A 24031-nucleotide genomic window follows, 5' to 3' on the forward strand; every position below is an offset into this window, starting at 1 on the left:
ATTTTTTTTAACTTGAAACAGGAAAAAAAAAGACCTTAACAAGTTTCTAAGTTAAGTGGAAGTTATCTGTATATGAGAGAGAAGAAAAGAGAAATTACCCCCCAAATTCTTAATGGAATCCAAAGAAAGAGATTGTCAGACTTGGTAATAAAAAGGAATACTTGTTCAGAGACTGGAATGAAAACAGGGAGATTAGAAGTGAGAAAGAGGGGAACGAGGAAGTTCCAGTTGTATGGCTTCAATGGACTCAGTTTAGGACAAGGCAAAATCTTCTGCTAAAAAGGAGTTGGAAGAAAATCTATTTGACAGCTAAGGAGAGAAGGCTGCTTTTTAACCAAAATAGTCTGTAAGTACATTATAATTTATTTAGCACAGAGCCATCCATGTCTGATACTACGGGTCACGCAGCGATGACACAGCCATGTTCCTTATTCTCAAGAAATACATAACCTAAGCAGAGTGACAAGGAGACAGTCCACTGTAATGTTAGGAAGAATGAGATTAATTTGGTAATGTTTGGGTACGCAAAAGAGTAGATTTTAACTTAATCTAGAAAGAGTTCATGATAAAGTTAATATTTGATACAACAGACCTACCGAGCAGAGATTTTTTTGAATTTGAAATACCCAGTACTAATGGACAACAGAATGGAGACAAACAGTGAAACAAAAAGTTTTTCTGGAATTCATTTAAAATTTCTGATTACCTGCAATAAATAAATACATGCATACTACTTCACTAAATGGGAAAAGATACAATTTTTTTTATTCTTCGCTTCCCTAAGAGAATGCACATGTTCTGATGGGTGTGTAAAGTAGGATTATGATGGTCGTTAACCAGAACACCAAGGAATACTTGAGTTATGCCTTGCCAAGTATGCTGGGAGGCCCTCAGGAAATCTCTACCCATAAGTAGTAATAGCAAATTGTAAATCAAAGACTGACTCTATTATTAGCTGGTCAAATCTCTCATACCCCAATAGAAGATTTTATGGTAAGCATCTCTGAAGCATGAGACCCAAGCAAGGTCTAATGTTCCCTCTTATACACCACTTGTACCACTATCGAGCTGTAACCGCTGAAGGATTAAGAACTTCCAAGCATATGAGTAATAGTGTGGGTCCCAAAGGGACTCTGTTCACCGAAGGCAGAAATAGCATTCAGAAAAGAGGCGAAATGCAACTTTGTAAACTTTAAATACTGTGGCCCTGGAACTCTTAGTAAACATGCGCTGCCCTGGAATCTGACCAATCAAAATAATAATTCCGTCTCCTGGGAGATCATGACAGATCAAAAGATGGGGAGATGTGGAAGACATCACTAGTGTTCACGGACATCCTCTACTTCCTGGGCACATGGAAAACTATACTTCCTGATTTCCCAGGACTATGTGACCAGTTCTAGCCAATGGCTAGTGAACAAAAGGTTCTTGGTCAAAGAATTTAACTACCATTTTATGACTCTTCTTCCCTCACCAAGTCAACTAGGACAACCTTGTGCTGAAATGGTGGAATCTTGAATCAGAATATAAAAGCAGTCTAATTAGCTGAGTCATCATGAAGAGCAGAAGCCCTTAGAGAATCACCCAAAACCACAACAGATGCTACATGAATAAGAGATAACTTTTGCTTCATTAAGGCTCTGAAGGTTGTTATCACAGTCTAGCCTAGCTTAACCTAACTAATATAGGACAAGAACAAGAATGTTTACCTGCCTCCTCCATATCTCTCAGGTAGATTTAAATATTCATGAATTGGAAATCTGAGCCCAGCCCAAAACTGGTAGACTCCATACACAGAGCATATGACCCATGACATTGGGTACTTCTTCTAGAGGCGAATGGTTGCATTGCTCCCACCTGGGGGGCAAGTGTGGAGCTGAGTGAAAAACTGGCAATCAGAAAGAGCTCAAGTCACTGAGTTTTAACTTCTTCCCTTCTTCCTACCTACGCTTACCTTAATCTTTCCCATGTATTTTATCTCATATGGAAGTAGAGAAAAACATTTTAACTTCAAGCTAAGTGAATGAGAACCTGACATGGAGATTATCCCAAGCAGCAAAAGCATGAGAGGGTGGAAGAGGCTTAAATCCAAGCCTGTTTACTCCTCCTCTGCAGGCAATAATGTGGCTGGGCTTCCTATCTTGATGTGTTTTTGTTTTTGTTTTTGTTTTCAATTTGCACTAGATTCTATTGTAAACAGAATATTGTAAATATTTCTAAGGATTTTTGCATCAATAAGTAAATTCATCTATAGTTTTTATTTTGGTGCATTGTCATAGTTTAATGCTGATACTATACTTCACTAAAAGAATACATTTGCTGCAGTTGAAGCATTTAATTAGGATTAGAATTCTCTTTTTTTTTTCTTTTTCTTTAAAGATATTATTACATTGACCTATATATCTGGAACTCGTGCATTTCTTGGGGTAGCTCTTTGACAAGTTTTTTCTGTTTCTTCATTGGAAATTACTCTATATGCACATTCTACCTCTAAAGAGATTGGTCTGGGTATATTTTTCAAACTAATTATTCATTTAATCTAAGTTTTCAAGTTTATTTTTATAAAATTGAACAAAATAATTTCTTATGATTTTTCTCTTGTTCATGTATTAATTTTTTCCTTGTCATTTCTTATTTTCTCTACTTTTTTCTTGATTAGGTTTGTCAGTGGTTTATTTTATTGAAAAATTTTAAGCTTTTGAATTTATTCTGTTTTCCCATTTTCTAACTCTTCATTTCTGCTTTTATGTTTATTATCTGCTCCTGCTTTCATGTGACTGATTGTGTTGTTCTTTTCACTAAGCCATGTGGTTTCATTCTTTCCTTTAATTGATTAAGGCCATAAATTCTCCACTGAGCACTGCCTTAGCTATATCTCAGAACTTTGAAATCTGATTTTGAATTATAATTTTTCTAGAAATTTTTGGTTTTTTCTCTCTGATCAAGAAAAAGACAGTTTAGCTTTCTATGTGGAGAAGTATTTATCTTTTCTGATTTTTTTTTATAATTATCCAGCTTGTTCCATTAAGGTTAGAAGATAGTGTCTAGAAGATAGCATTTCTACTTTTAGGAATTTATAGAGGCTTTTTGTGCTGTAATATGTAGTCCATTTTCATTTATGTTCTGCTGGAACTTGAAAAGATGTGTTCTCTATTTCTTATCAATAAAGTTTAATGTAGACCCATCAGATCTAATTTTATACTGTTGGAGTATCTTCTGTGATCATCCTTATTTTTGTCCACTGAGAAAAGTAAATTAAAGTCACCTAACACTAGAACACTTCTGAATATTTTCCTTGTATCTCCCTTAATTTCAATCTTATTAGAGTTGCTGATGTGCTATTTGGAACTTGAATGTATCCCTTATATATGCATTATGAATTTTACACTTTACATTATAAAGTGCCTTCTTGTCTCAGTTTTTTTGTTTGAATTTCATCTGTTTAATAATGGTATCACGACTTTTGCTCTGCTTCCTTTTTGTTTACATTCTCTTGCTATGCCTTCTCATAATTTTATTTTTTGATAAATGAGTGGACCTTCTGAGTCACTCTATTTTAGGTGTTTTGGGTTTTTTGTTTGTTTGTTTGTTGTTTTTGTATATTGCAAACAGCAAAGTTTTTCTCTCAATCTAATCCAAAACTATTTTTATTTTATGTATATCAGTAGGCTCATTTACAATTAATATAGCAAATAGATTCCGTGTAATTTGTGACCTGTAAGTAACACTATTTTCTGTTAAATATGCCGTTTATATGAGTATTTCTTTTAGAAAGTCTTTCATTATGTCTCATGTTTTTTGTTTTGTTTTGTTTTGTTTTAGTTTATTTATCTATTTGGAGAGAAAGAGCATGAGCAGATGAGGGACAAAGAGAGAGAGAGATAGAGAGAATCCCAAGCAGGCTCCACACTGTCAGCCCAGAGCCCGATGCAGGGCTCTATCTCATGACTGACCTGAGATCACAACTTGAGCCGATATCAAGAGTCAGACACTTAACTGGCTGAGCCATTGTGCTCCTCATTGTGTCTCATGTTTCCTAAATTGCAGTTTTTCAAATACTACAGACAAGGCCATTAGTAAGCTTGTTCTATATCCTTACTCATTTTTCCATTTAATCTATAATTATTGAGAAATATGTTTCTATTTGTCAGTTTATTCTTATAATTGTGTCTATATTTTCCGACACATTTTGTGGCATTTTTGCGAGGTGTACATTGACCCTGTTTTAGTATAATGTTCTAGTGACTTCTTGCTAGCATTATGCAGTGATCGTCTTTGTCTCTACTAATGCCTTTGGTCTTAGACTATATTTTTAGATATCAAAGTGACCACATTGTCTTCTGTTAGTGTTAGTTTTGTGTATCTTATTGCATGTCCTGATTTTAACCCTTTCACGTCTTTAGGTTTTCTTTGTGATTAATGAGAAGAGCATATAACTGGATTTTGTGATCCCCTTTCCCACAGTTTCACTTTTTGCAGTTTCAGTGACTGCCCATAAGTCAATGATCCTCCCTCTGACATCAGGTCAGAAGGTCAGCCTAATGCTAGGTCACAATGCCTACATCACTTGCCTCACTTCATCTCATCACATAGTCCTTTTATCATTTCACATCATCACAAGGTGAAGAAGGGTGAGTACAATACAATATTTTGAAGGAGACAATACAAAACTTTTATTACAGCATATTGTTACATTTGTTCTATTTTATTGTTAATTTTTGTTGTTAATCTCTTACTATGCCTAATTTATAAATTAAACTTTACCAAGGTATGCATGTATAGGAAAAACAAACTATACATAGAGTTCAGTTGCTATCTGTGGTTTCAGGCATCCACTGGGGGGGTCTTAGAATGTATCCCCCTTAGATAAGGACAACTGTATTATTTACCCAATCTGAAAACCTTTTTCTTTTAACTCCATATTCAAACTGTTTACATTTACTGGGATTCTTAAATTATCTGAATTTGTTTCTACTATTATTGTGTTTTCTATTTTGTTATGTTCTTTCTTTGCTTCCTTTTTTTTCCCTCCTTTCATCATTCATATTAAATTGATTACATTTTAAAGTATTCTCTAATTTCCTCCTACTGGCATAAGATTTTTAATCTAATTTTAATTTTAATCTAATTTTAATCTCCTCCTACTGGCTCCATTGGATAAGCATCCTACTTTGGCTTGGGTCATGATCGTGTGGTTCTTGAGTTTGAGCCCCACATTGGGCTCGCTGTGGTCACCCTGTCAGCACAGAGCCAGCTTCAGATCCTCTTTTCCCCTCTCTGCCCCTCCCCTGCTCACATCATCTCTCCCAAAAACTAAATAAAACATTTTTTTAAATAAAAATAAATAAAGAAGAATTTTAAATTCTAATTTTATTAGTTAAGAGTTACTCCTACATTTTTAACATGGCTACCTAAATTGGCAATATCCAAAGTTAATCTCTACCCTCCTTCCAAATAAGACAAAGGCTTTACAATGTTTTACTTTATCTGCCTCATTCTCATGTTGTGCTTGTTCCATCATTTTCTTACATTTAATAGTCATATCTGTTAGTGATTTTTATAGTTATAGTCATTTTTCTTTCCTTATTCTGATTTACCAATATTTTTTTTTAATTTATTTATTTTGAGAGAGAGTAACCATGAGTGGGTGAGGGGCAGAGAGAGAGGGTGAGAGAGAATCCCAAGCAGACTCCACACTGTCAGCGCAGAACCCAACATGGGGCTCAAACTCATGAATCGTGAGATCATGACCTGAGCCGAGATCGAGTCAGACACTTAACCAACTGAGCCACCCAGGCACCTCTAATTTACCAATATTTTACACAGATGTTTTGCTGCTGTTGTTTTGTGTGTGTGTGTGTGTGTGTGTGTGTGTGTCTCATCTTTGTGTCCCAGTTCTTCTTGCTGAATTTAGAATCCTTCTTATGTAAGTAGTAATAAAAACAAATGACAATACCATATAATATCATTTTTTATCCATAAGATTGATGAAATCTAAAAAATTAACAACATTTGGGATACCTGGGTGGCTCAGTTGGTAAAGCACCAGACTCTTGGTTTCAGCTCAAGTCATGACCTCACAGTTTCATGAGTTCAAGCCCCACATCAGGCTCTACACTGATGGTGTGGAGCCTGCTTGGGATTCTCTCTGCCCCCACCCCTGACTCATGCTGTCTCTGTCTCTCTCAAAATAAATAAATAAACTTAAAAAATTTATTTTTTAAATTAACACTTTGTGTTGGTGAGGAAACAGATGAATTCGTATATTGCTGATGGAACTGTGCATGAATATAAACTATATGAAGGCAATTTTGCAACAAGTATCAATATTAGTAATATATATACACTTGGACTCAGCAACTCCCTCTTTAGAATTTTATCCTACTGATATTCTTGCACATGTGTATTAATATGTTTATGTAAGGCATTGTTTATAAAACCAAAGACTTCCAATAACCTATAGGAGAAGACGGGCTAAATGAAATATGGTACTTCCATAAAACAGAATACTATATAGACATATGTTTCTAAGTGTAAAAAATAATGTTCACAACAGTGGGTCTAAGGACCTGCTCTTTGTAAAAAAATAGGGAACAAGAACATATACACATATTTGCTTAAATTTTCATAAAATTTCCCTGGAAGGACAATCATAAAGCTTGGAACATGGATTGTGCATGCAAGGGGTCTTGGTGAACCATGAGAAGGATGGGAGTGACAGTTGCCTTTGTATACCTTTTTGTGGCTTTTGAATTTTAAATCACATTAATATAAAGGCCTATTCAAATAAATTGTATCTTTAAAAAAGGAAATAGTAAGAAGGTAAGCAGATAGAGGGAGTATAGGCAACTCTTTCAAGGAGTTTTGTAGTAAAGCTGGGCAGAGTCCATCTTTTCCAAATCTTTGTGATGCAGGCAAGTTAGTAAATGTGTCTGAACCTCCATTTTCTCATTCTTAGAATTGATATAGTAATATCTGTCACATAGGATTATCCTGAAGATAAAGTAAGAAGATACATGTCAGGCACATAGTATAGCACTAGAATGATTATTGGCATTAAAATTCTTACAACTTGTTGGGGCACCTGGGTGGCTCAGTCAGTTGAGTGTCTGACTTTGGCTCTGGTCATGATCTCATGGTTTGTGAGTTCAAGCCCCGCATCGGGCTCTGTGCCAACAGCTCGGAGCCTGGAGCCTGCTTCGAATTCTGTGTCTCCTTCTCTCTCTGCCCCTCCCCAATTTGTGCTCTCTCTATGTCTCTCAAAAAATAAAGAAATGTAAAATAAAATAAATTTAAATTATTACAACTTTTAAGTCCATAAAACTCTAGTTTCAAAACCCGGTATTTCCTAGGACCACCAGATGGGCATCAGACTCAATAAGATGGGTGCTTTTTTACTCACTCAGCACCAAAAACTGGGAAGATCTTTGTTTTCCCTACACCCTAGTCTTTTCCCCAAAATTCTGACAACTCCACTCTTCCTCCTCTTGAATCACAACTGCACTGTGGACTGTAAGTTGGTTACCCTATTGGGCTGGGGCATAAAGGACTTGAAATTCAACTCCATTTCCACACAGGGCAAAGCAGATGGAATGGGAGGTTTTCTGGGGGCTCCAAAAAAAATCTATGAGAGTTTCCTAAGGTCTCCCTTCTTCCTTTGGAAAGATTAAAATATGACTGAATGGAAAAGATGCTGAAGGTAAGTGACAAGATAGGGAAGTTAAGGGGCCAGAAGATCAAATGGCATTGGAAGGTAGGTGGGGTGAATGAAAAGAATTAGAACTTGGGCAATCCCTATCAAAATAACACCAGCATTCTTCACAGAGCTAGAACAATCCTACAATTTGTATGGAACCAGAAAAGACCCCGAATAGCCAAAACAATCTTGAAAAAGAAAACCAAGGGGTGCCTGGGTGGCTCAGTCAGTTAAGTCAGTTCTGGCTTCAGCTCAGGTCATGATCTCACAGGTTGTTGGGTCGAGCCCCGCATCAGGCTCTGTGCTGACAGCTCGGAGCCTGGAGCCTGCTTCAGATTCTGTGTCTCCCTCTCTCTCTGCCCCTTCCCCATTGGTGATATCTCTCTCTCTCTCTCTCTCTCTCTCTCTCTCAAAAATAAATTAAAGAAAAAGAAAACCGAAGCTGGAGGCATCACAATCCTGGGCTTCAAGATGTATTACAAAGCTGTAATCATCAAGACAGTATGGTATTGGCACAAAAACACACCCTCAAACCAATGGAACAGAATAAAGAACCCAGAAATGAACGCACAAATGCATGGCCAACTAATCTTTGACAAAGCAGGAAAGAATATCCAATGGAAAAAAGACAGTCTCTTCAGCAAATGGTGCTGGGAAAACTGGACAGCGACACGCAGAAAAATGAACCTGGACCACTTTCTTACACCAAACACAACAATAAACTCAAAATGGATGAAAGACCTAAACATAAGACAGGAAGCCATCAAAATCCTAGAGGAGAAAACAGGCAAAAACCTCTTTGACCTCAGCTGCTGCACAGCAAAGGAAACAATCAGCAAAACTAAAAGGCAACCAACAGAATAATTGCAAATGACATATTGGATAAAGAGTTAGTATCCAAAATCTATAAAGAACTTATCAGACTCAACACCCAAAAAACAAATAATCCAGTGAAGAAATGGACAAAAGACATGAATAGACACTTCTCCAAAGAAGACATCCAGACCGACACATGAAAAAATGCTCAACATCACTCATCATCAGGAAAATACAAATCAAAACCACAATGAGATACCACTTCACACCAGTCAGAATGGTTAAAATTAACAACTCAGGCAACAGCAGATGTGGAGAAAAAGGATCTCTTTGGCACTGCTGGTGGGAATGACAACTGGTGCAGCCACTCTGCAAAACAGTATGGAGGTTCCTCAAAAAATGTAAAATAGAACTACCCAGCAATTGCACTACTAGGTATTTATTCAAGGGATACAGGTGTGCTGTTTCAAAGGGGCACATGCACCCCAATGTTTATAGCAGTGCTATCAACAATAGCCAAAGTATGGAAAGAGTCCAAATGTCCATCAACGGATGAATGGATATATTCATTCATGTGGTATATATATATATATATATATATATATATATATACAATGGAGTATTACTCGGCAATCAAAAAGAATGAAATCTTGCCATTTGCAACTACATGGGTGGATCTGGAGGGTATTATGCTAAGAGAAATTAGCTAGTCAGAGAAAGACAAATATCATATGACTTCACTCATATGAGGAATTTAAAATACAAAACTGATGAACATAAGGGAAGAGAAGCAAAAAATAATAGAAAAACAGGGAGGGGGACAAAACATAAGAGACTCTTAAGTATAGAGAACAAACAGAGGGTTGCTGGAGGGATTGTGGGAGGGGAGATGGGCTAAATGGGTAAAGGGCATTAAGGAATCTGCTTCTGAAATCATTGTTGCACTATATGCTAATTTGGATAAAAATTAAAAAGTAATTAATTAATTAATTTTAAAAAAGAATTAGGACGGCGGAACAAACCAGAATTAATAATATCTGTGGTTACCAAACAGACCGCACTTGTAGGCATTTGCCTAAGGTCCACACTTTCACCACCAGGGAACATTTTCAGAACGTGTCCCTGACATCAGGTCTACCTGGGAGTTTCCTTGAGATAGCCATCTTTCAAGATATCCTGAGATCCTAAGGTCTGCTACAACTTTCTGACCTGCCCATCTGGATGCCTGAGTTTTCTTCCCAGCTCAATCACTGACTAGCCGTGTGATTTCAGGCTGGTTTCCCTTTCTTTAAAATAAGATTTGACTGCTAGTTATTTTTAAGATGACTTCCAGGCTTAAAGTATTAGGAATCTATGGGTGTCATTATAGTGAAGATATCAAAGAATTTTAACAAATTATCTTCTTCCAGAGGGCTACAGTTTCCATAAGGTTGAGAGATCCAGGAATTATTATTCCTATTGTATAAATAGAGGAAGGAAGGAATCAGGCCAGATTTCTCTCCCTCCAAACAGGTATTTCATGCTCAGTGATAGTCAAGACATAAACAGCAGAATGAAGCAAAGGCTTATCTGCATAAGAAGCTACCTACTTTCACCCCACCCTGTTCCCAACAGTTGCCAGGCAAAAAAAAAAAAAAAAAAATCCAGAACAGCAGACATGCTGGCTAGTTCATTGCTTGAACTGGAAAGTACCTGCTGTTTCTGGAAATGTGAAAGTTTCTCTTTCCTAGAATAGGAACCTTCAAAGGTAAGGCCTTCCCAAAAGGCAGTAATGTACATGGCTTTGAATCTTCAGTGCTTGGCGTGTGTAGGGAGAACTGAGATTTATTCATTTGTGCAACAGACATTTGTTCATTGTCTACTATGAATGGAGCCCTGTGCCAGGTAGTCAATAGGAAGCTTAATAAGAAAAACAGCCTTCCATCCAGGAGTTCATGGTCTAGTGGAAGAACAAAGGTGTGGGAGGATAGTTTAATAAAAGCTGTGAAAAAGGCAAGCTCTGGAGCAACAAAAGTACTTTCTCCAGACTAAGGAGATAAGGAAAGTCTTCCTAGACCCGACCACTGAGTTAAATCTTGAAGAACTTGGGGGGGCGCCTGGGTGGCGCAGTCGGTTAAGCGTCCGACTTCAGCCAGGTCACGATCTCACGGTCCGTGAGTTCAAGCCCCGCGTCAGGCTCTGGGCTGATGGCTCCGAGCCTGGAGCCTGTTTCCGATTCTGTGTCTCCCTCTCTCTCTGCCCCTCCCCCGTTCATGCTCTGTCTCTCTCTGTCCCAAAAAATAAATAAACGTTGAAAAAAAAATTTAAAAAAAAAAAATCTTGAAGAACTTGGGATAAATTGGGAGGGTGGTTCAGGGAATGGGAAGAACACACCATATGCAAAGGCACAAAGAACTTAGGAGGGCAGGAAGTTAGCTGTGGCTGAAGCTTAACACAACAGGAAAGGGGGCTACAAATGGGCTGGACCACCTTGCATACTCTGAGGAAGATCTGAGCAGAAAAGAATGAAGATCACTTGAAGGACTTCACAGAAGTGACATCACCCTATGTGTCTGCTAAGAAAACAATGACTTCATGAATAATGGCTGGAGGAGATGAACCAATGGTGTGGAAACTTCTTTGGAGATGAGATCATGTAAGACTAAATGAAAGTTGTTTGTTTTAGTTTTTATTTATTTATTTTGAGAGAGGACAGAGAGAGCTTAAAACGGAAAGGGACAGAAAGGAAGAATTCCAAGCAGGCTCCACACTGTCAGCACAGAGCCTGATGCTGGGCTCGAACCCACGAAACCATGAGATCATGACCTGAGCCGAAATTAAGAGTCGGATGCTCAGCTGACTGAGCCATCCAGATGCCCCTAAGACTAAAGACAAGTTATAATAACAACGGGACTAGAGACAGAGAGTGGATTCAGAGCCATTTACCTGATCTGATTATGAATTCAAGATTATGAACACAAGATATAATATAATTTGTTGGTTGAGATTGTGGACTCAGAGGTCAGGCCAGGATTCAACTCCAACTCCACCACTGTATAACCTTGGAAGTTATTTAATCTCTTTGAGACTGTTTCCTCATCTGTAAGATGGGGTAACAACCAATCTCATAGAGTTGAGAGGAAAAGGACTAAATATGATAATACCTGAAAAACATTTAGCATAGTTCTTATTCATATTAAAACTCTAATAAATGGTAGATATTATCAAATGTCTTATTAACACTGTTAATTAGGGAACTGTGCTCTACTCCCCCCCATACTCTACAGACATCAGTGAGAATGGGGAAAGATACAGAGAGGCAACCTGGTGAATATTTATGTCGTATTGGCTAATATTTATCTGAAAGAACGGATAAGACACTGATAGGATAGCTGGCAAAGTAGTAGCTATAGTTACCTCTGGAAAGTGAAACAAGGGTTAGTTTTATGAATATGTGCCATTTACGTAATAAGAAAACAATTTTTTTGTAATTTGACTTTATTTTTTACTTTTTAAAATTTACATCCAAATTAGTCAGTATATGGTGAAGCAATGATTTCAGGAGTAGATTCCTTAATGCCCCTTTACCCATTTAGCCCATCCCCCCTCCCGCAACCCCTCCAGCAACCCTCAGTTTGTTCTCCATATTTATGAGTCTCTTTTAATAAGAAAACAATTTTTAAATAGATGTATTATATCACAATACACTACTCAGCACCAGGGAAATGGTCACAGATAACACCTCCCCCCCCCCCCCCACTGCCAGCCGCAATAAGAGCACACGTGCTCCAAACTTCCAGCATGCTCCCAGACTCCAGGAATGACTACCCAGAGACAGGAGCCCAGGGAAACTGAAAGCACGAGCTGCTCTGGGTCACGGAGGTGGCCATGAGAGGGCTTGGTGTCCTGGGGCCTCAGCCCTCCAGTGTGTCTGCAGCAGACGGGAATAGAGGTCCTGCCCCTCGGCGAGCTGAGTGTGCTCCAGCAGCTCTCCCTGCCTGAGCACCAGGATCTGGTCCGCACTCTGCACCGTCTGCAGCCTGTGCGCGATCACCAGCACCGTTCGGTCCCCGCGGGATCTCCAGTCCTGCAGCTGAAGGGGGAGGGTCACAACACCTCAGAAAGGTAAGAACGGGGTGGGCACCACGTCCCCAATGGGCACCATCTCTTGTGGCACAGGGTGAAGAAAGCATGAAAGACCAGAAAGTTCGAATGAGTGCAAGATAAACTGCCCTTCCCTCTCAGCTGTCCCACTGCAGGAGGCGGATAGAAAAGGGAGCTGTGGAGAAAGAGGGGGTGTTCCCACACCCGGTATTCTCCATTCCATTCCCCACCCCCTGAAAAGGCACAGAGACTCATCCGCCCAATTCTGCATAGACTGGTCCTTCAAACGTGCCTCCTCAGGTCCCACTGTCCTGCCCTCCCACACCAGTACTTACAGACTGCTCACACTGGACGTCCAGGGCACTGGTGGCTTCATCCAGGATGAGGACTTGTGGGTCCCGCACAAGGGCCCGGGCGATGGCCAGACATTGTTTCTGTCCCACAGCCAACTGATTCCCTTTCTCCCCTACATCTGAAGAAATGGAGAAATACCCTTCTTCAGACACCAGTGGCCACAACAACATCCTCCTCAGGAGCAGGGGCAAGTGTACAACTGGTATTTCCCCTCGCACGCATCAGGGGGTATGAGAGCCGGTGTGAGGACCTGTGGGGGCTGCCCTCATAGAGGGAGCACGCTTCATAGAGGGAGCACTACTCCCACCGGCTGTTGGGAACAAAGATTCCCGGACAGGACGGGCAACTAAAGAACTCCTGGTGTTGGGGAAGGAGAAGTTGGAGCCAAGCAAAGGGCAAGGAAACACCAGACATGGACTTGCGGGGACACAACCCACACCCCCAAGAATCTCCAGTTTCTCTTCTGACCGAAGGTACCTGAATCCAGTCCATGCTCCATCTCCTGTATGAACCCGTCTGCACTGGCACCGCGGGCAGCAGCCATCACCTTCTCATCACCGCAGCTCTTCAGCCCATAAACAATGTTGTCCCTCACAGAACCCGAGAAAAGCACAGGCTCCTGCCCAACCGAAGCCACCTGTGCAGAGGCGATGGGCGCAGAGGGCTGTGCGTAAACCCCCATGGCAGGGATCCTCCTTACCTCCTCGTCTGCCTCCCACAGAATGGATTCTTCATGGGGCGCCTGGGTGGCTCAGTCAGTTAAGCATCTGACTCTTGATTTCGGCTCAGATCATGATCTCACAGTTCATAAGATCGAGGCCCGAGTTGGGCTCCACGTGACAACATGGAGCCTGCGTGGAATTCTCTCTCCTTCTCTCTCTGCCCTGCCCCCATTCACACACACACACTCGCTCTCTCTCCAAATAAATGAACTTAAAAAAGAAAAAAAAAGAACGGGCTCCTTGTGTTTCTTCCACGGATCTCCCATGCTGTCTGCACATGGTTCTTTCCTCCTATCTCCTCCTAACCCTCTTCTTCCTCCCCACCCACCTGCCGGTGCAGGTAGCAGTGTTCATACTGGGAGACGGGCCTCCCGTCCAGCAGCACCTGCCCTTTAGTGGGCTGATACAGATTCTGCAGCAGGGCAGCCACGGTGCTCTTCCCAGACCCATTGGGTCCCACCAGTGCAGTCATCTGACCAGGACGTAGGGTGAACGTCAGCCCCTAGAAAAGTCAGGAAACAGTTAGAGGCTTGCCTCCGGACCCTCCCCTTCTCTTTCTGTCAGAGGTAAGATCAACTTCTCAGAGGCAAATGGTCTACAGGCCTCACCCCCTGGGAGCGAGGGGTCCAGGTTCCCTCCCCCTTTCAGACACCTTGAGCACAGGCTGGTCAGGGCAATTGGGATACGCAAAAGAGACATCTTGGAATTCCACAAGCCCCTGCAGAGTGGAAGGCGCCAGCGTCCCCAAAGGAGGCATATTTGGCTCTCGGTCCAGGTATTGGAAAACTTTCTCGGCAGCCCCTATGTTGCAGAGCATATCTCCACACATGTATACCAGGGCCTGGAAAACAGAAAGGGAGGGGTCAGCTAATCAAACGTAGCTTCCCCAGACGCCAACTCCCCAGCTCCTAACACGCTCCCCTGCGACACCCTGGCCAAGTCTCTCCTCCCCTCATCCAAAAAGGATCCCCTAGGGGCACCTGGGTGGCTCAGTGTGTTAAGCGTCTTCAGCTCAAGTCATGATCTCACGATTCGTGAATTCGAGCCTGGCGTCAGGCTCTGTGCTGACAGCTCAGAGCCTGGAGCCTGCTTCAGATTCCGTGTCTCCCTCTCTCTGCCCCTCCCCTGTTCACATTCTGTCTCTCTCTCTCTCAAAAATGAATAAACTTAAAAAAATTTTTAAAAAAAGGATTCCCTACCTTCAAATGTATAAGTTAGATGGAATTTAAAGGCAACCCAAAACCCCACTTCTGCCAATTCACAACGTAAAGGATGGAGAGGTCCACACCCCTCCCATATGGCACTATTTCTATCCCCAGACCCTTCCTATCACTGTTCCGTATCATTTGGGCACACTCCGTCTTGTCTAACTAGATAGATAGGGAGCTCCTTAAAAGCAGGCACGGTGCCCACCTCATACCTAGCCCAATTCTCCATACATGTAAGATGTTTCACAAACATCTAGGAAAATTATACAATAAAGACCAAGACCAAGTAACTAATTATTTTTTGAAAACCAGTAAATATTGGGAAAGAACTAAATGCTATTTTGCCTTTCCTATTCAACCTGTACCACTGGGTAACCAAAGAGCAGATGAGGGGAAGTCTCCCTGCATATAGATGCATTCCGGCTAGTAAATGGAGGAAGGGGAATGTGTCCCTGTTTTGCAAATCCTAATAATTCAAGGGGTCTAGGCACTGAGCATTCATGGCTGACGCCCCCACACATATACACAAGAGAGAGATAAATGGAGTACATACACATATGTTACCTGTATGAAACCACTGTAGTGCATGAATTTGAAGAATTACTGTGACTTTTGTTGTTGGTGGTGGTGGTGTGATGAGGGCTTTGTGGCCAGATTTTGTAAATATAGAGATATTTAGAGATACGTACTAAAGCATTTACAGATAAAACTATATCTTCAATTTGCCTCAAAATAATATGGGTGGGGGTACAGAGGAGACAGACCGGCCATGAGTTGAGAATTTTAAAGTAGGTGATGGGTACATGCAGATTCATTACAGTTTATCTTTTTTTTTTTTTTTTTTTTGGCATATGTTTGAAATTCTCCATAACACAATGAGTTGGGGGTTGTTTTGTTTTGTTTTGTATTTTTAAGGGCAGCAGATAAAGCCGAAGGCCCAGAGGCCAGAGAGGAAAGAAAACAGGGGGACAAACAGTATGCACAGGTTCCTGACTCACATGCACTTGCGTGGCCACCACCTCCTGGTAGAGCAGAAAGGAGAGCAGTGCACCCTGGGTGAGGTCCCCAGCCAGAATCTGCTGCAGTCCACGGTACAGCATCAGTGCCTGCATTCCCAAACGCAGCATCTGGAAGGTGAAAAGAAAGGCACTGAGAGGGGCACCTCAGTGGCTCAGTCCGTTAGGTGTCAGATTCTTGATTTTGGCTCAGGTCATGATCTCGCGGTTTGTAAGTTCGAGCCTCGCATTGGGCTCCATGCTGACAGTGCAGAGCCTGCTTGGGATGTTCTCTCTCTGCCCTTCCCCTGCTCCCTGATCATGCGCTCTCTCTCTCTTCTCTCTTTCTCTCTCTCTCTCTCTCTCTCTCTCTCTCTCTCTCAAAATAAATAAACTTAAAAAAAGAGAAAGGCACTGAGAAAGAGCCCACGTTCTTTGCCCTCCCCACTCCTACCACATTGAACACCAGAGACCCCAGGATGAGCTGGAAGTTTCCCATTGCTTTCCTTGCCCCTACCTAGGTCCTACCCCCCACCCCCCACCTCTCCTCACTCCCCCACACCCCCAGCCCCCTTGACCCCCACCCCCCCTCACCTCTCCCCCCCATCCCCTGCCATGCAGCCTTCTCACCCTCCGAAAGAGCCCATAGAGGGTATGTTCCAGGTCTCGTTGCCACCACAGCTGCCGGCATCGCTCCAGGGCCTCCTTATAGAGACAGATCTCCAGCTCCTCGGCCCCAAAACTGCGCACGGTCTGCAGCCCTCCAACTGCCTCCCGCACCACCTGCCCTGCTTTTGCCACTGCGTTCTGGATCTCCTGGAGCACTGCCTGGAAAAGGAGGGCAGGGGATATGAGGGGCTGACTTGGGAGAAGACAGGACACCCCCAGGTCTCATTCCTGCCCTTGGGATGCTCTGCTGATCTACCTAAAAATATCAAACTGTCCTCTTTCACTCTTCTTCCATTTCTTTCCAGAAGGACTCAAGACAGTAGAGAGGGAGGGAACAAAATATTACCAAGCTCTCAGTGCTAGGTAGTGTGGGAGATACACGCTATTTGTGTTCCTTCATTTAAGGTAATTCACACCAGTTTCAGTGTCTGAATGAAGAAAGAAGGGGTAGTTTTCCTAAAGGGCCACAGCTAGTTAACAAAAGGTGGGGATGTAACTCAAAATGGATCAAAAACCTAAACCACAGCTAAAACCATAAAACTCTTAGAAGAAAACATAGGGGAAAATCTTCAGGACACTAGATTTGGCGACGATTGCTTGGATATGACACTTAAAGCACAAGCAACAAAAGAAAAAACAGGTAAGTTGGTCTTCATCAAAATTAAAAACTTCCATGTATCAGAGGACTCCATCAACAGAGAGAAAAGGAAACCCACAGAATGGGACAAAACATTTCCAAATTATGTATCTGATAAGGGGCTAATCTCCAGAATATTGAAAGAACTCCTACGACTCAACAAGTAAAACACAACCCAATTTTTAAAATGAGCAAAGGACTTAAATAGACATTTCTCCACAAAATATATAAAAATAGCCAATAAGCACATGAAAAGATGCTCAACACCACTAATCATTAAGGAAATGCAAATCAAAACCATGGTGAGATATCACTTCATAACCATTAGGGTGGCCCTTATTTTTTATTCTTTTTTTTATTTTTAATGCTTTTTATTTTATTGTTGAGACAGAGATAGAGACAGACAAAGCATGAGTGGGGGAGGGGCAGAGAGAGAGGAGCACACAGGATCCGAAGTAGGCTCCAGACTCTGAGCTGTGAGCACAGAGCCAGAGCCCAACATGGGGCTCAAACTCACGAACCATGAGATCATGACTTGAGCCAAAGTACTGAGCCAACCAGGCACCCCAGTCCTTATTTTTTAAAAAGTGGTACATATATGTATACAACAGAATTTTATTCAGCCATAAAAAAGAAGAAAATCCCACGATTTGCAACAACATGGATGGAACTTGAGGGCATTACACTAAGTGAAATGAGCTAGACAGAGTAAGACAAATACTCTATGATGTCATTTATATGTGGAATCTAAAGAAAAAAAAATTCACAGAAAAAGAGATCATCAGATCTGCAGTTACCAGAGACCGGAGGCAGGGGTGGCTCAGGTCGTGATCTTGCGGTTTGTAGGTTCAATAAGGGATTGATTAGAGGAAGGTGGTCAAAAGGTACAAACTTCCAGTTCTATGCTAAGTACTGGGGAATGTAATAAAGAAGAAACAAACAGAAGATAACAAGTGCCGGAGCGGGATGTGGAGAAACAGAAATCTTTGGGTATTGCCAGTGGGAACGTAAAATGGTGCAGGCACCGTGGAAACCAGTATGGCGGCTCTTCAAAATATTAAATACAGAGGCCCCATATGATCCAGTGATTCTACTGCTGGATATATGCCCAAAAGAACTGAATGCAGAGACTCGAACAGATATCTGCACACCCATGTTCACAGCAGCATTATTCACTATAGCCAAAAGGTGGAAGCTACCCAAGTGTCCAGCAACAGATAAACAAACTGTGGTCTATGCATCAATGGATGATTAGCCTTGAAGCGGAAGAAAATTCTGACACGTTCTACCACACGAATGAACCTGGAGGACATTACAGTAAATGAAATAAGCCATCACAAAAAGACAACTACCATATGATCCCTCCTGTATGAGATACCTAATCAAATTCATAGAGACAGAAAGTAGAATGGTCATTGCCAGGCGCCGGGAGGAGGGGAAATGGGGAGTTATCATCTACTTAGGTACCGAGTTTCAGCTCGGGAAGATGAAGAAAGTTCTGGAGATGGAGGTGGTGATGGTTGCACAGCAATGTGGAATGCACTTAATGCCACTGAAATGGCATAATTAAAAACAGTAAAAATGGTAATTTTTACATTATATATACTTTACCACAATTTTTCTAAAAAGAGAGAAAGTGGAGCTGATATTCAGACTCAGGACTTCCTGACTCCATGTTTCTACTTTTCTCTACACTCCATCCAAATTCCCTCCCCTAATTATAAAGGGGAAAATTCTATCTAAAACCCTCTAAGACAGCACTTTTAATCTTTTGTGGGGAAGGTATGTACAGACTCCTTTGAGAATCTGATAAGAAGTTATCCTCTCCCGGGCGCCTCGGTGGCTCAGTCGGTTGAGTGTATGACTTCGGCTCAGGTCATGATCTCAAGGGTTCATGAGATTGAGCCCCATGTTGGGCTCTCTGCTGCCAGCATGGAGCCTGCTTCTGATCCTCTGTCCCCCTCTGTCTGCTCTCTGTATGCTATTTAAAAATAAGTAAAATATTTTTTTTAAATTAAAAAAAAAAGTTTATCCTCTCCCCAGAAAAATGCTCCCTCTCCTTCCTGTCTCTCTCTCTCTCTCTCTCTCTCTCAAACCCACACATACACACACACACACACACACACACACACATATGCACACACACATTTATATAAAGTCCCAGGGGTCAGGGCCCTTCTGAAGCCTGTCAGAACCGCTGCTCTTGGGGCTGAGAAAAGAAGAACTTTGGGAGAGCTTTCTTCTCCCCTGGGGATTCCCCAACAGCCACACATACCTGATGGCGGACATTGTACATCTTTTCACCAGCTATTACCAGAGGCATCTCGAGCAAAGAGAGGAGGGTGAGTCGAGGGGACAGGCTGATCATGAAGCAATACAGCCCCACCGTTTTGACCAGGCTTCGCAAGAGCACATTGGCATTAAAAGCAAGCCACTGGCTCAACATTTTGGTATCCGAGCTCAACCTTGAATTCAGTTCCCCTGGGGAAGACAGAGCCGGTGAGGAAATGGTGTGTAATGGAAGAGCCCCAGAGACACCCCCCGCCCCGACCCTTCCCATTGACACAGCCCCCTCATCCAAACACCCCCTCAGTTGCAGAGAGACAGGTGGAAGCCACCCCACTACCCTGTCCCAAAGAGAGCACAGCAGCTCCTTGTGCAGCACGACAGGTGGAGGCGGGAAGAGAAACTGTTTGGGGGCAGGAGGGGTAGTGGTCACTGAGGGGCAAGAAATGTCCAAGGGAATCCCACACCCGGACTCCAGGCCCCACCTGTCTTAGTCTCCTGGAAGAAACTGAGGTCCTGGCGCAGAAGGGAGGAGAAAAGCTGCTCCCTGACCCGCACGTTGATACTGGACTCGGTGAAGGTGAAGATGCCTCCTCGGGAGCCTGCGCACAGGGAGCTGTGGTGTAGGGAGGAGAAAGGGGATGAACAGGAAAACAGATGCAGGGAAGGAGGAAATGAGTGAGGGAAGCAGAGGAGAAATCACGGAATGAAAAGAAATGCAAGGTTGGAGAAAGTGTACCACAAGAGGCAGAAGAGAAACAGAGAGGGAGACAAGGGGAGGGGCAGGAATAAACAGAGAAAGAAAAAACAGGTCATGGTGAGCTAGATATGGGAACAAAATCACAACACATACAAATCCACAAGCATTTCTGGGGTTCACTCCATGCAAGACACAAGGGAAAACTGTAACAGCAATGAAGAAATGTCGTCAAGAGAAATAGCCTATGACTTGCTTCTGACCTGGCCTCCTTCGGTGCTGTCCCTCCAGCCTTCCCCTCTGTCTTGGTCTCTTTCCTCCCCACTCTGAGGTCTTTCTTCCTCGTCCCACATACTTTATTGTGGGAACCACAGCAATGAATTCCCTTGCCCTCCCATTCTCTGGAGCCCCAGAGTCATGCTGTTCCCTCATCTCTACTGTCCCTGCTGTTGAGAATTCCTCTTAGACCAACCACTTTTCCAACAAAACTTAAAGGAAAAGTGTGAAAGCACAGAAGCAAGTACTTCACACAATATGGCTTCTAACACAAACCTAGTTACTCTGTTTAGAAGGCTGCTGGGGTCGTCAGATGTAAAATGAGGAGGGTTTGAACTCTGGAGATCACAGTGAGAACGGACAGAAAAGAGCCACAGGAAGAACACTTTGAAAGCAGAGAGTGATGGGGCTAGTGTCTGAACTTCAGAAAGGCATCAATGATACTGCTGCTTGGAGCCTAGGAAACTGATCATTTCATAAATGGGAGTAAGAAGAGGAAGCCACTTTCAAGAAGACCAGGAGGGAGGATGATACATTTGGAGCTCTGGGTATGTGGAGTGTGAGATGAGAGTGGGTGACCCAATGGGAATGACAAGGAGGCAACCGGATTATAAGATTGGGGCTGGGTGTAGAAATATGGAAACGCTTTCTTAGAATCAAAGAACTGGGTCATGAGGAAAGACTATATTTAAGGGTCCAGAGAAGGAGAAAAATTCTCCAGAGGATATAGAGTGGATTGGGAAGTATAAAGGGAGTCTATAAAAGCTAACTGAAGAAAGAGATCAATAATAAGAGATTATTCAAATGCCAAATGCTACAAAGAAGCAAAGAGAATAGAGAACTGATTTAAAAAAAAAAAAAAAAAGCAGTGGCTTGACCAATAAGTACTTTTGAGTAACTGGTTTCAGCAAAGGGTAGCAAGGATGGAATGGAAGTACAATGTTGGGTAAATATGGTGAATGAAAGAATGAGTGAATGGGTGTGTAAAATAGAATGGTGAATGAATAAACACGGGCATTTTTAGTTTAACTATTTTATGCTTTGCGAACAAAAGCATATGAAAGCAAAGTTAGGAAATGGAGGGTACCTGTAAAGATGTGGGACTACCAAATGGACCCAAACATCACCTACCTCACAACAGATATGACGCACATGGAAAACATGGCGCTGGCAAAGGCATCAGGCTTGAAATCCCCTCCAAGGATGTCAATGACACGACCAGTATAGTAAGGGATCCATGTCTCCCCTGAAATAGGTATGAAGGAGAACAGATGAATGTGCCGGCACCAAGGACCTTTGCCAACCCCCAATTCACGATGCCCTCTCCTGACTCACCCCATACGGCACCACCAAGGAAGATGAAGGCCAAAAGGAGGAAAGGCAGGTCTGGCCTGGAGAGCTTCAGCAGCTTCCACATCAAGTCTGTGTTGTTCTCCTGGCCCTGCTTCTCCTGGGCTCCTGGAGAGCTCAGCAGGGCCCACATTGCCCAGCTTAGCCCCGCAGCCCCGTACTCCAACAGCAGCCAGCTCCAAGGGGCCGAAGCCACTCTGACTGGGGGAGCACTCAAGGCTCCAGGGACCAGAGCCCTCAGGGAGAGAAACAGCGGGATCACCAGGCAGAGAGGGGGCAGCAGTGTTCTCACCAATCCTAGCAGTCCTCCCACCTGTAGCAGCCACCAGAGCCCTCCGAGTCGCAGGGTCCCCTCCAGCCACAGGCCTGGAAGCCCTCGGGGAAACAGAGCCCCTAGAGTCCCCTGAAGCAGCCAGAGTAGAGCCAAGTCGGCCAGCAGCAGGAAGGCCCAGGGTCTCAGGCCACAGAAGCGCATGGTGTTATCTATGGGTGGAAGATGAGGAATTACAGAGGTGGGGTCCCAATCCTCGCCCTTAGCCTCACCATCCCGACTCTGCCCAACCCGCCCATCGGCTTCTCATTTTACCCACCCCTACCCTGAAAGATCCCCTGGGTCCCCGGTGCCCATAAGTACGTCCCTCCTACCATACAAGGCATTCTGCCGAGCAGAGGGAAATTCATCCTTTTTTTTTTTTAATTTTTTTTTAATGTTTGTTTATTTTTGAGAGAGACAGAGCATGAGCGGGAGAGGGGCAGAGAGAGAGACAGAATATGAAGCAGGCTCCAGGCTCTGAGCTGCCAGTACAGAGCCTGATGCGGGTCTTGAGCCCCCAGACCGCAAGATCATGACCTGAGCCTAAATCGGTCGCTTAAATGAGCCACCCAGGCGCCCCAGGAGCCTCATCCTTTAAAAAAAATTCCCGTGACCCCCGACCCCGACCCCTCCCCCCCACACACACACACCCGTCCGCCGCAGCCGAGTTCCGAAGAGCCGCCCTGCGGTCCCCGCCCGGCTCCCTCGCACTCCCCGGGGTCCAGGGGGACGGGCAGCAGGGGGCGCGGAGTGGGTGGCGGGTCGGGATGCGTCCGTTAGCTCTCCAGGCTTCCGGCCGCACGAACTCACCAGCGGCGGCTTCGGGACTGCAGTTCCGGAGGGCTTTCTGCTACGTGCTGAGCCCCGAGCTCTGAAACTCGCTCGCTCAGGCTCACCTTCGTTTCCCCCTTCTGTCTGCCCGCGACGCTCCTCGAGCTGGGGAGTCCCGGCGCCCGCCGCTTTCGCTTTCTCTTCCCCAGACCCAGCCCCGGTTCCGGGCAGGGCCGCCAGCAGGGGACGCGCGACACCTGCCGACCGCGGAGCCCCAGTGCGGAGCCGGGCGAGCATTCGCCAAGCCTGGCAGTGAGCTTCCTGCCCTTAGCAACAGTTACTCTGGAACAGAACGCTGTTGCAAGTGTTTTAAATTGTCATTAAGTAAAATAAAGCTATTTCAAGAGCTGAGATGTTTTGTCATTGGAGAACCACTAGATTTTCTCGCCTCAAGCTCTTACTACCTGAAGCTCTGGTCCTATTTTGAGATCTGCCTCTTCCTCCAACCAAGCCCCAGTTTTAGGGTCTGGGATCAAAACAGGGCCAGATCCTGAGTGAAAAACGCTCAGGACCTCTCCTAGATAGAAGGTTCCAGACACTTTCACCAGGGCCTGCGTGGGTTTCCACTTAACCAGATTTTGAGCCAAAAGGCCCTGATTCTTCATTTTCATCTGCCCCCTCAACATAGTACCTTGAGCAGAGCACTTGTTCAGATGCCTCTACATTTGTGTTTCAAATTACGTTGGGAGCACCTTTGGCATATGAGGAAAATGGACTTTTTTCCTGGTGTATTTTAACAGTGATTAAGCCGTAAACAGTATTCTAAATCCCGCCTGACCCAGGGCCCATCTACGGAACATGCAGATTTGTTTATTCCAGAAATAACTCTTCAGATTGAAACAATCTGCCAAACTCAAAATATCCCCAAAGTAAGGATCACTTGCTTCCAAACTACCCCTTTGTTACTGGGGTGTTTACCAATGAAGCACTTCTGGTTTAAAGAGGGGTGGGGGATTTGAAGTAGGGGGTTACTGAAATCACTCCAACCTTGCCATTCTGGGATTTGAAGGCTCTCTCCCTGTTGAGCAAAAGCTCCCTGTTCAGCTACCTCCTACTTTCAGGTTTGTCCTTTGACTAACTCCTTAAGAGGTGACATAC

The 24031-nt window shown here is 43.4% G+C and overlaps 1 protein-coding gene across 2 annotated transcripts; it reads right to left on the minus strand.

The window, feature by feature from the left end:
• Nucleotides 1-12132: 12132 nt before the first annotated feature.
• Nucleotides 12133-23097, minus strand: TAP2 (transporter 2, ATP binding cassette subfamily B member). Of its 2 annotated transcripts, none has more exons than XM_045057370.1 (12): nucleotides 22913-23097; nucleotides 21775-22272; nucleotides 21571-21685; nucleotides 19952-20082; nucleotides 19456-19661; nucleotides 16505-16702; nucleotides 15878-16006; nucleotides 14324-14512; nucleotides 14000-14173; nucleotides 13427-13586; nucleotides 12931-13067; nucleotides 12133-12584 (listed from the first exon to the last, which is right to left on the minus strand). In XM_045057370.1, exons 2-12 carry the CDS (start codon nucleotides 22262-22264, stop codon nucleotides 12366-12368), a joined length of 2148 nt encoding a protein of 715 aa, XP_044913305.1. In that variant the 5' UTR covers nucleotides 22265-22272; nucleotides 22913-23097; the 3' UTR covers nucleotides 12133-12365. The 2 variants fall into 2 exon arrangements, with proteins under 2 accessions (XP_044913305.1, XP_006931666.4); XM_006931604.5 differs by lacking the exon at nucleotides 22913-23097 and adding an exon at nucleotides 22753-22906.
• Nucleotides 23098-24031: the final 934 nt, after the last annotated feature.

This window comes from Felis catus, chromosome B2 (genome assembly GCF_018350175.1).
Source record: "Felis catus isolate Fca126 chromosome B2, F.catus_Fca126_mat1.0, whole genome shotgun sequence".
Taxonomy (NCBI): Eukaryota; Metazoa; Chordata; class Mammalia; order Carnivora; family Felidae; genus Felis; species Felis catus.

Bases quoted from the DNA above. Each gene is read 5' to 3' on its own strand.
- TAP2 (XM_045057370.1), bottom strand. From the start codon at position 22,264: ATGCGCTTCTGTGGCCTGAGACCCTGGGCCTTCCTGCTGCTGGCCGAC. The intron at 14,174-14,323 runs GTGTCTGAAAGG...TGACTTTTCTAG, and splicing joins CTGACCAGCCTGTGCTCAAG to GGGCTGACGTTCACCCTACG. The intron at 12,585-12,930 runs GTAAGTACTGGT...CTCCCCCTTCAG, and splicing joins ACGTCCAGTGTGAGCAGTCT to CTGCAGGACTGGAGATCCCG.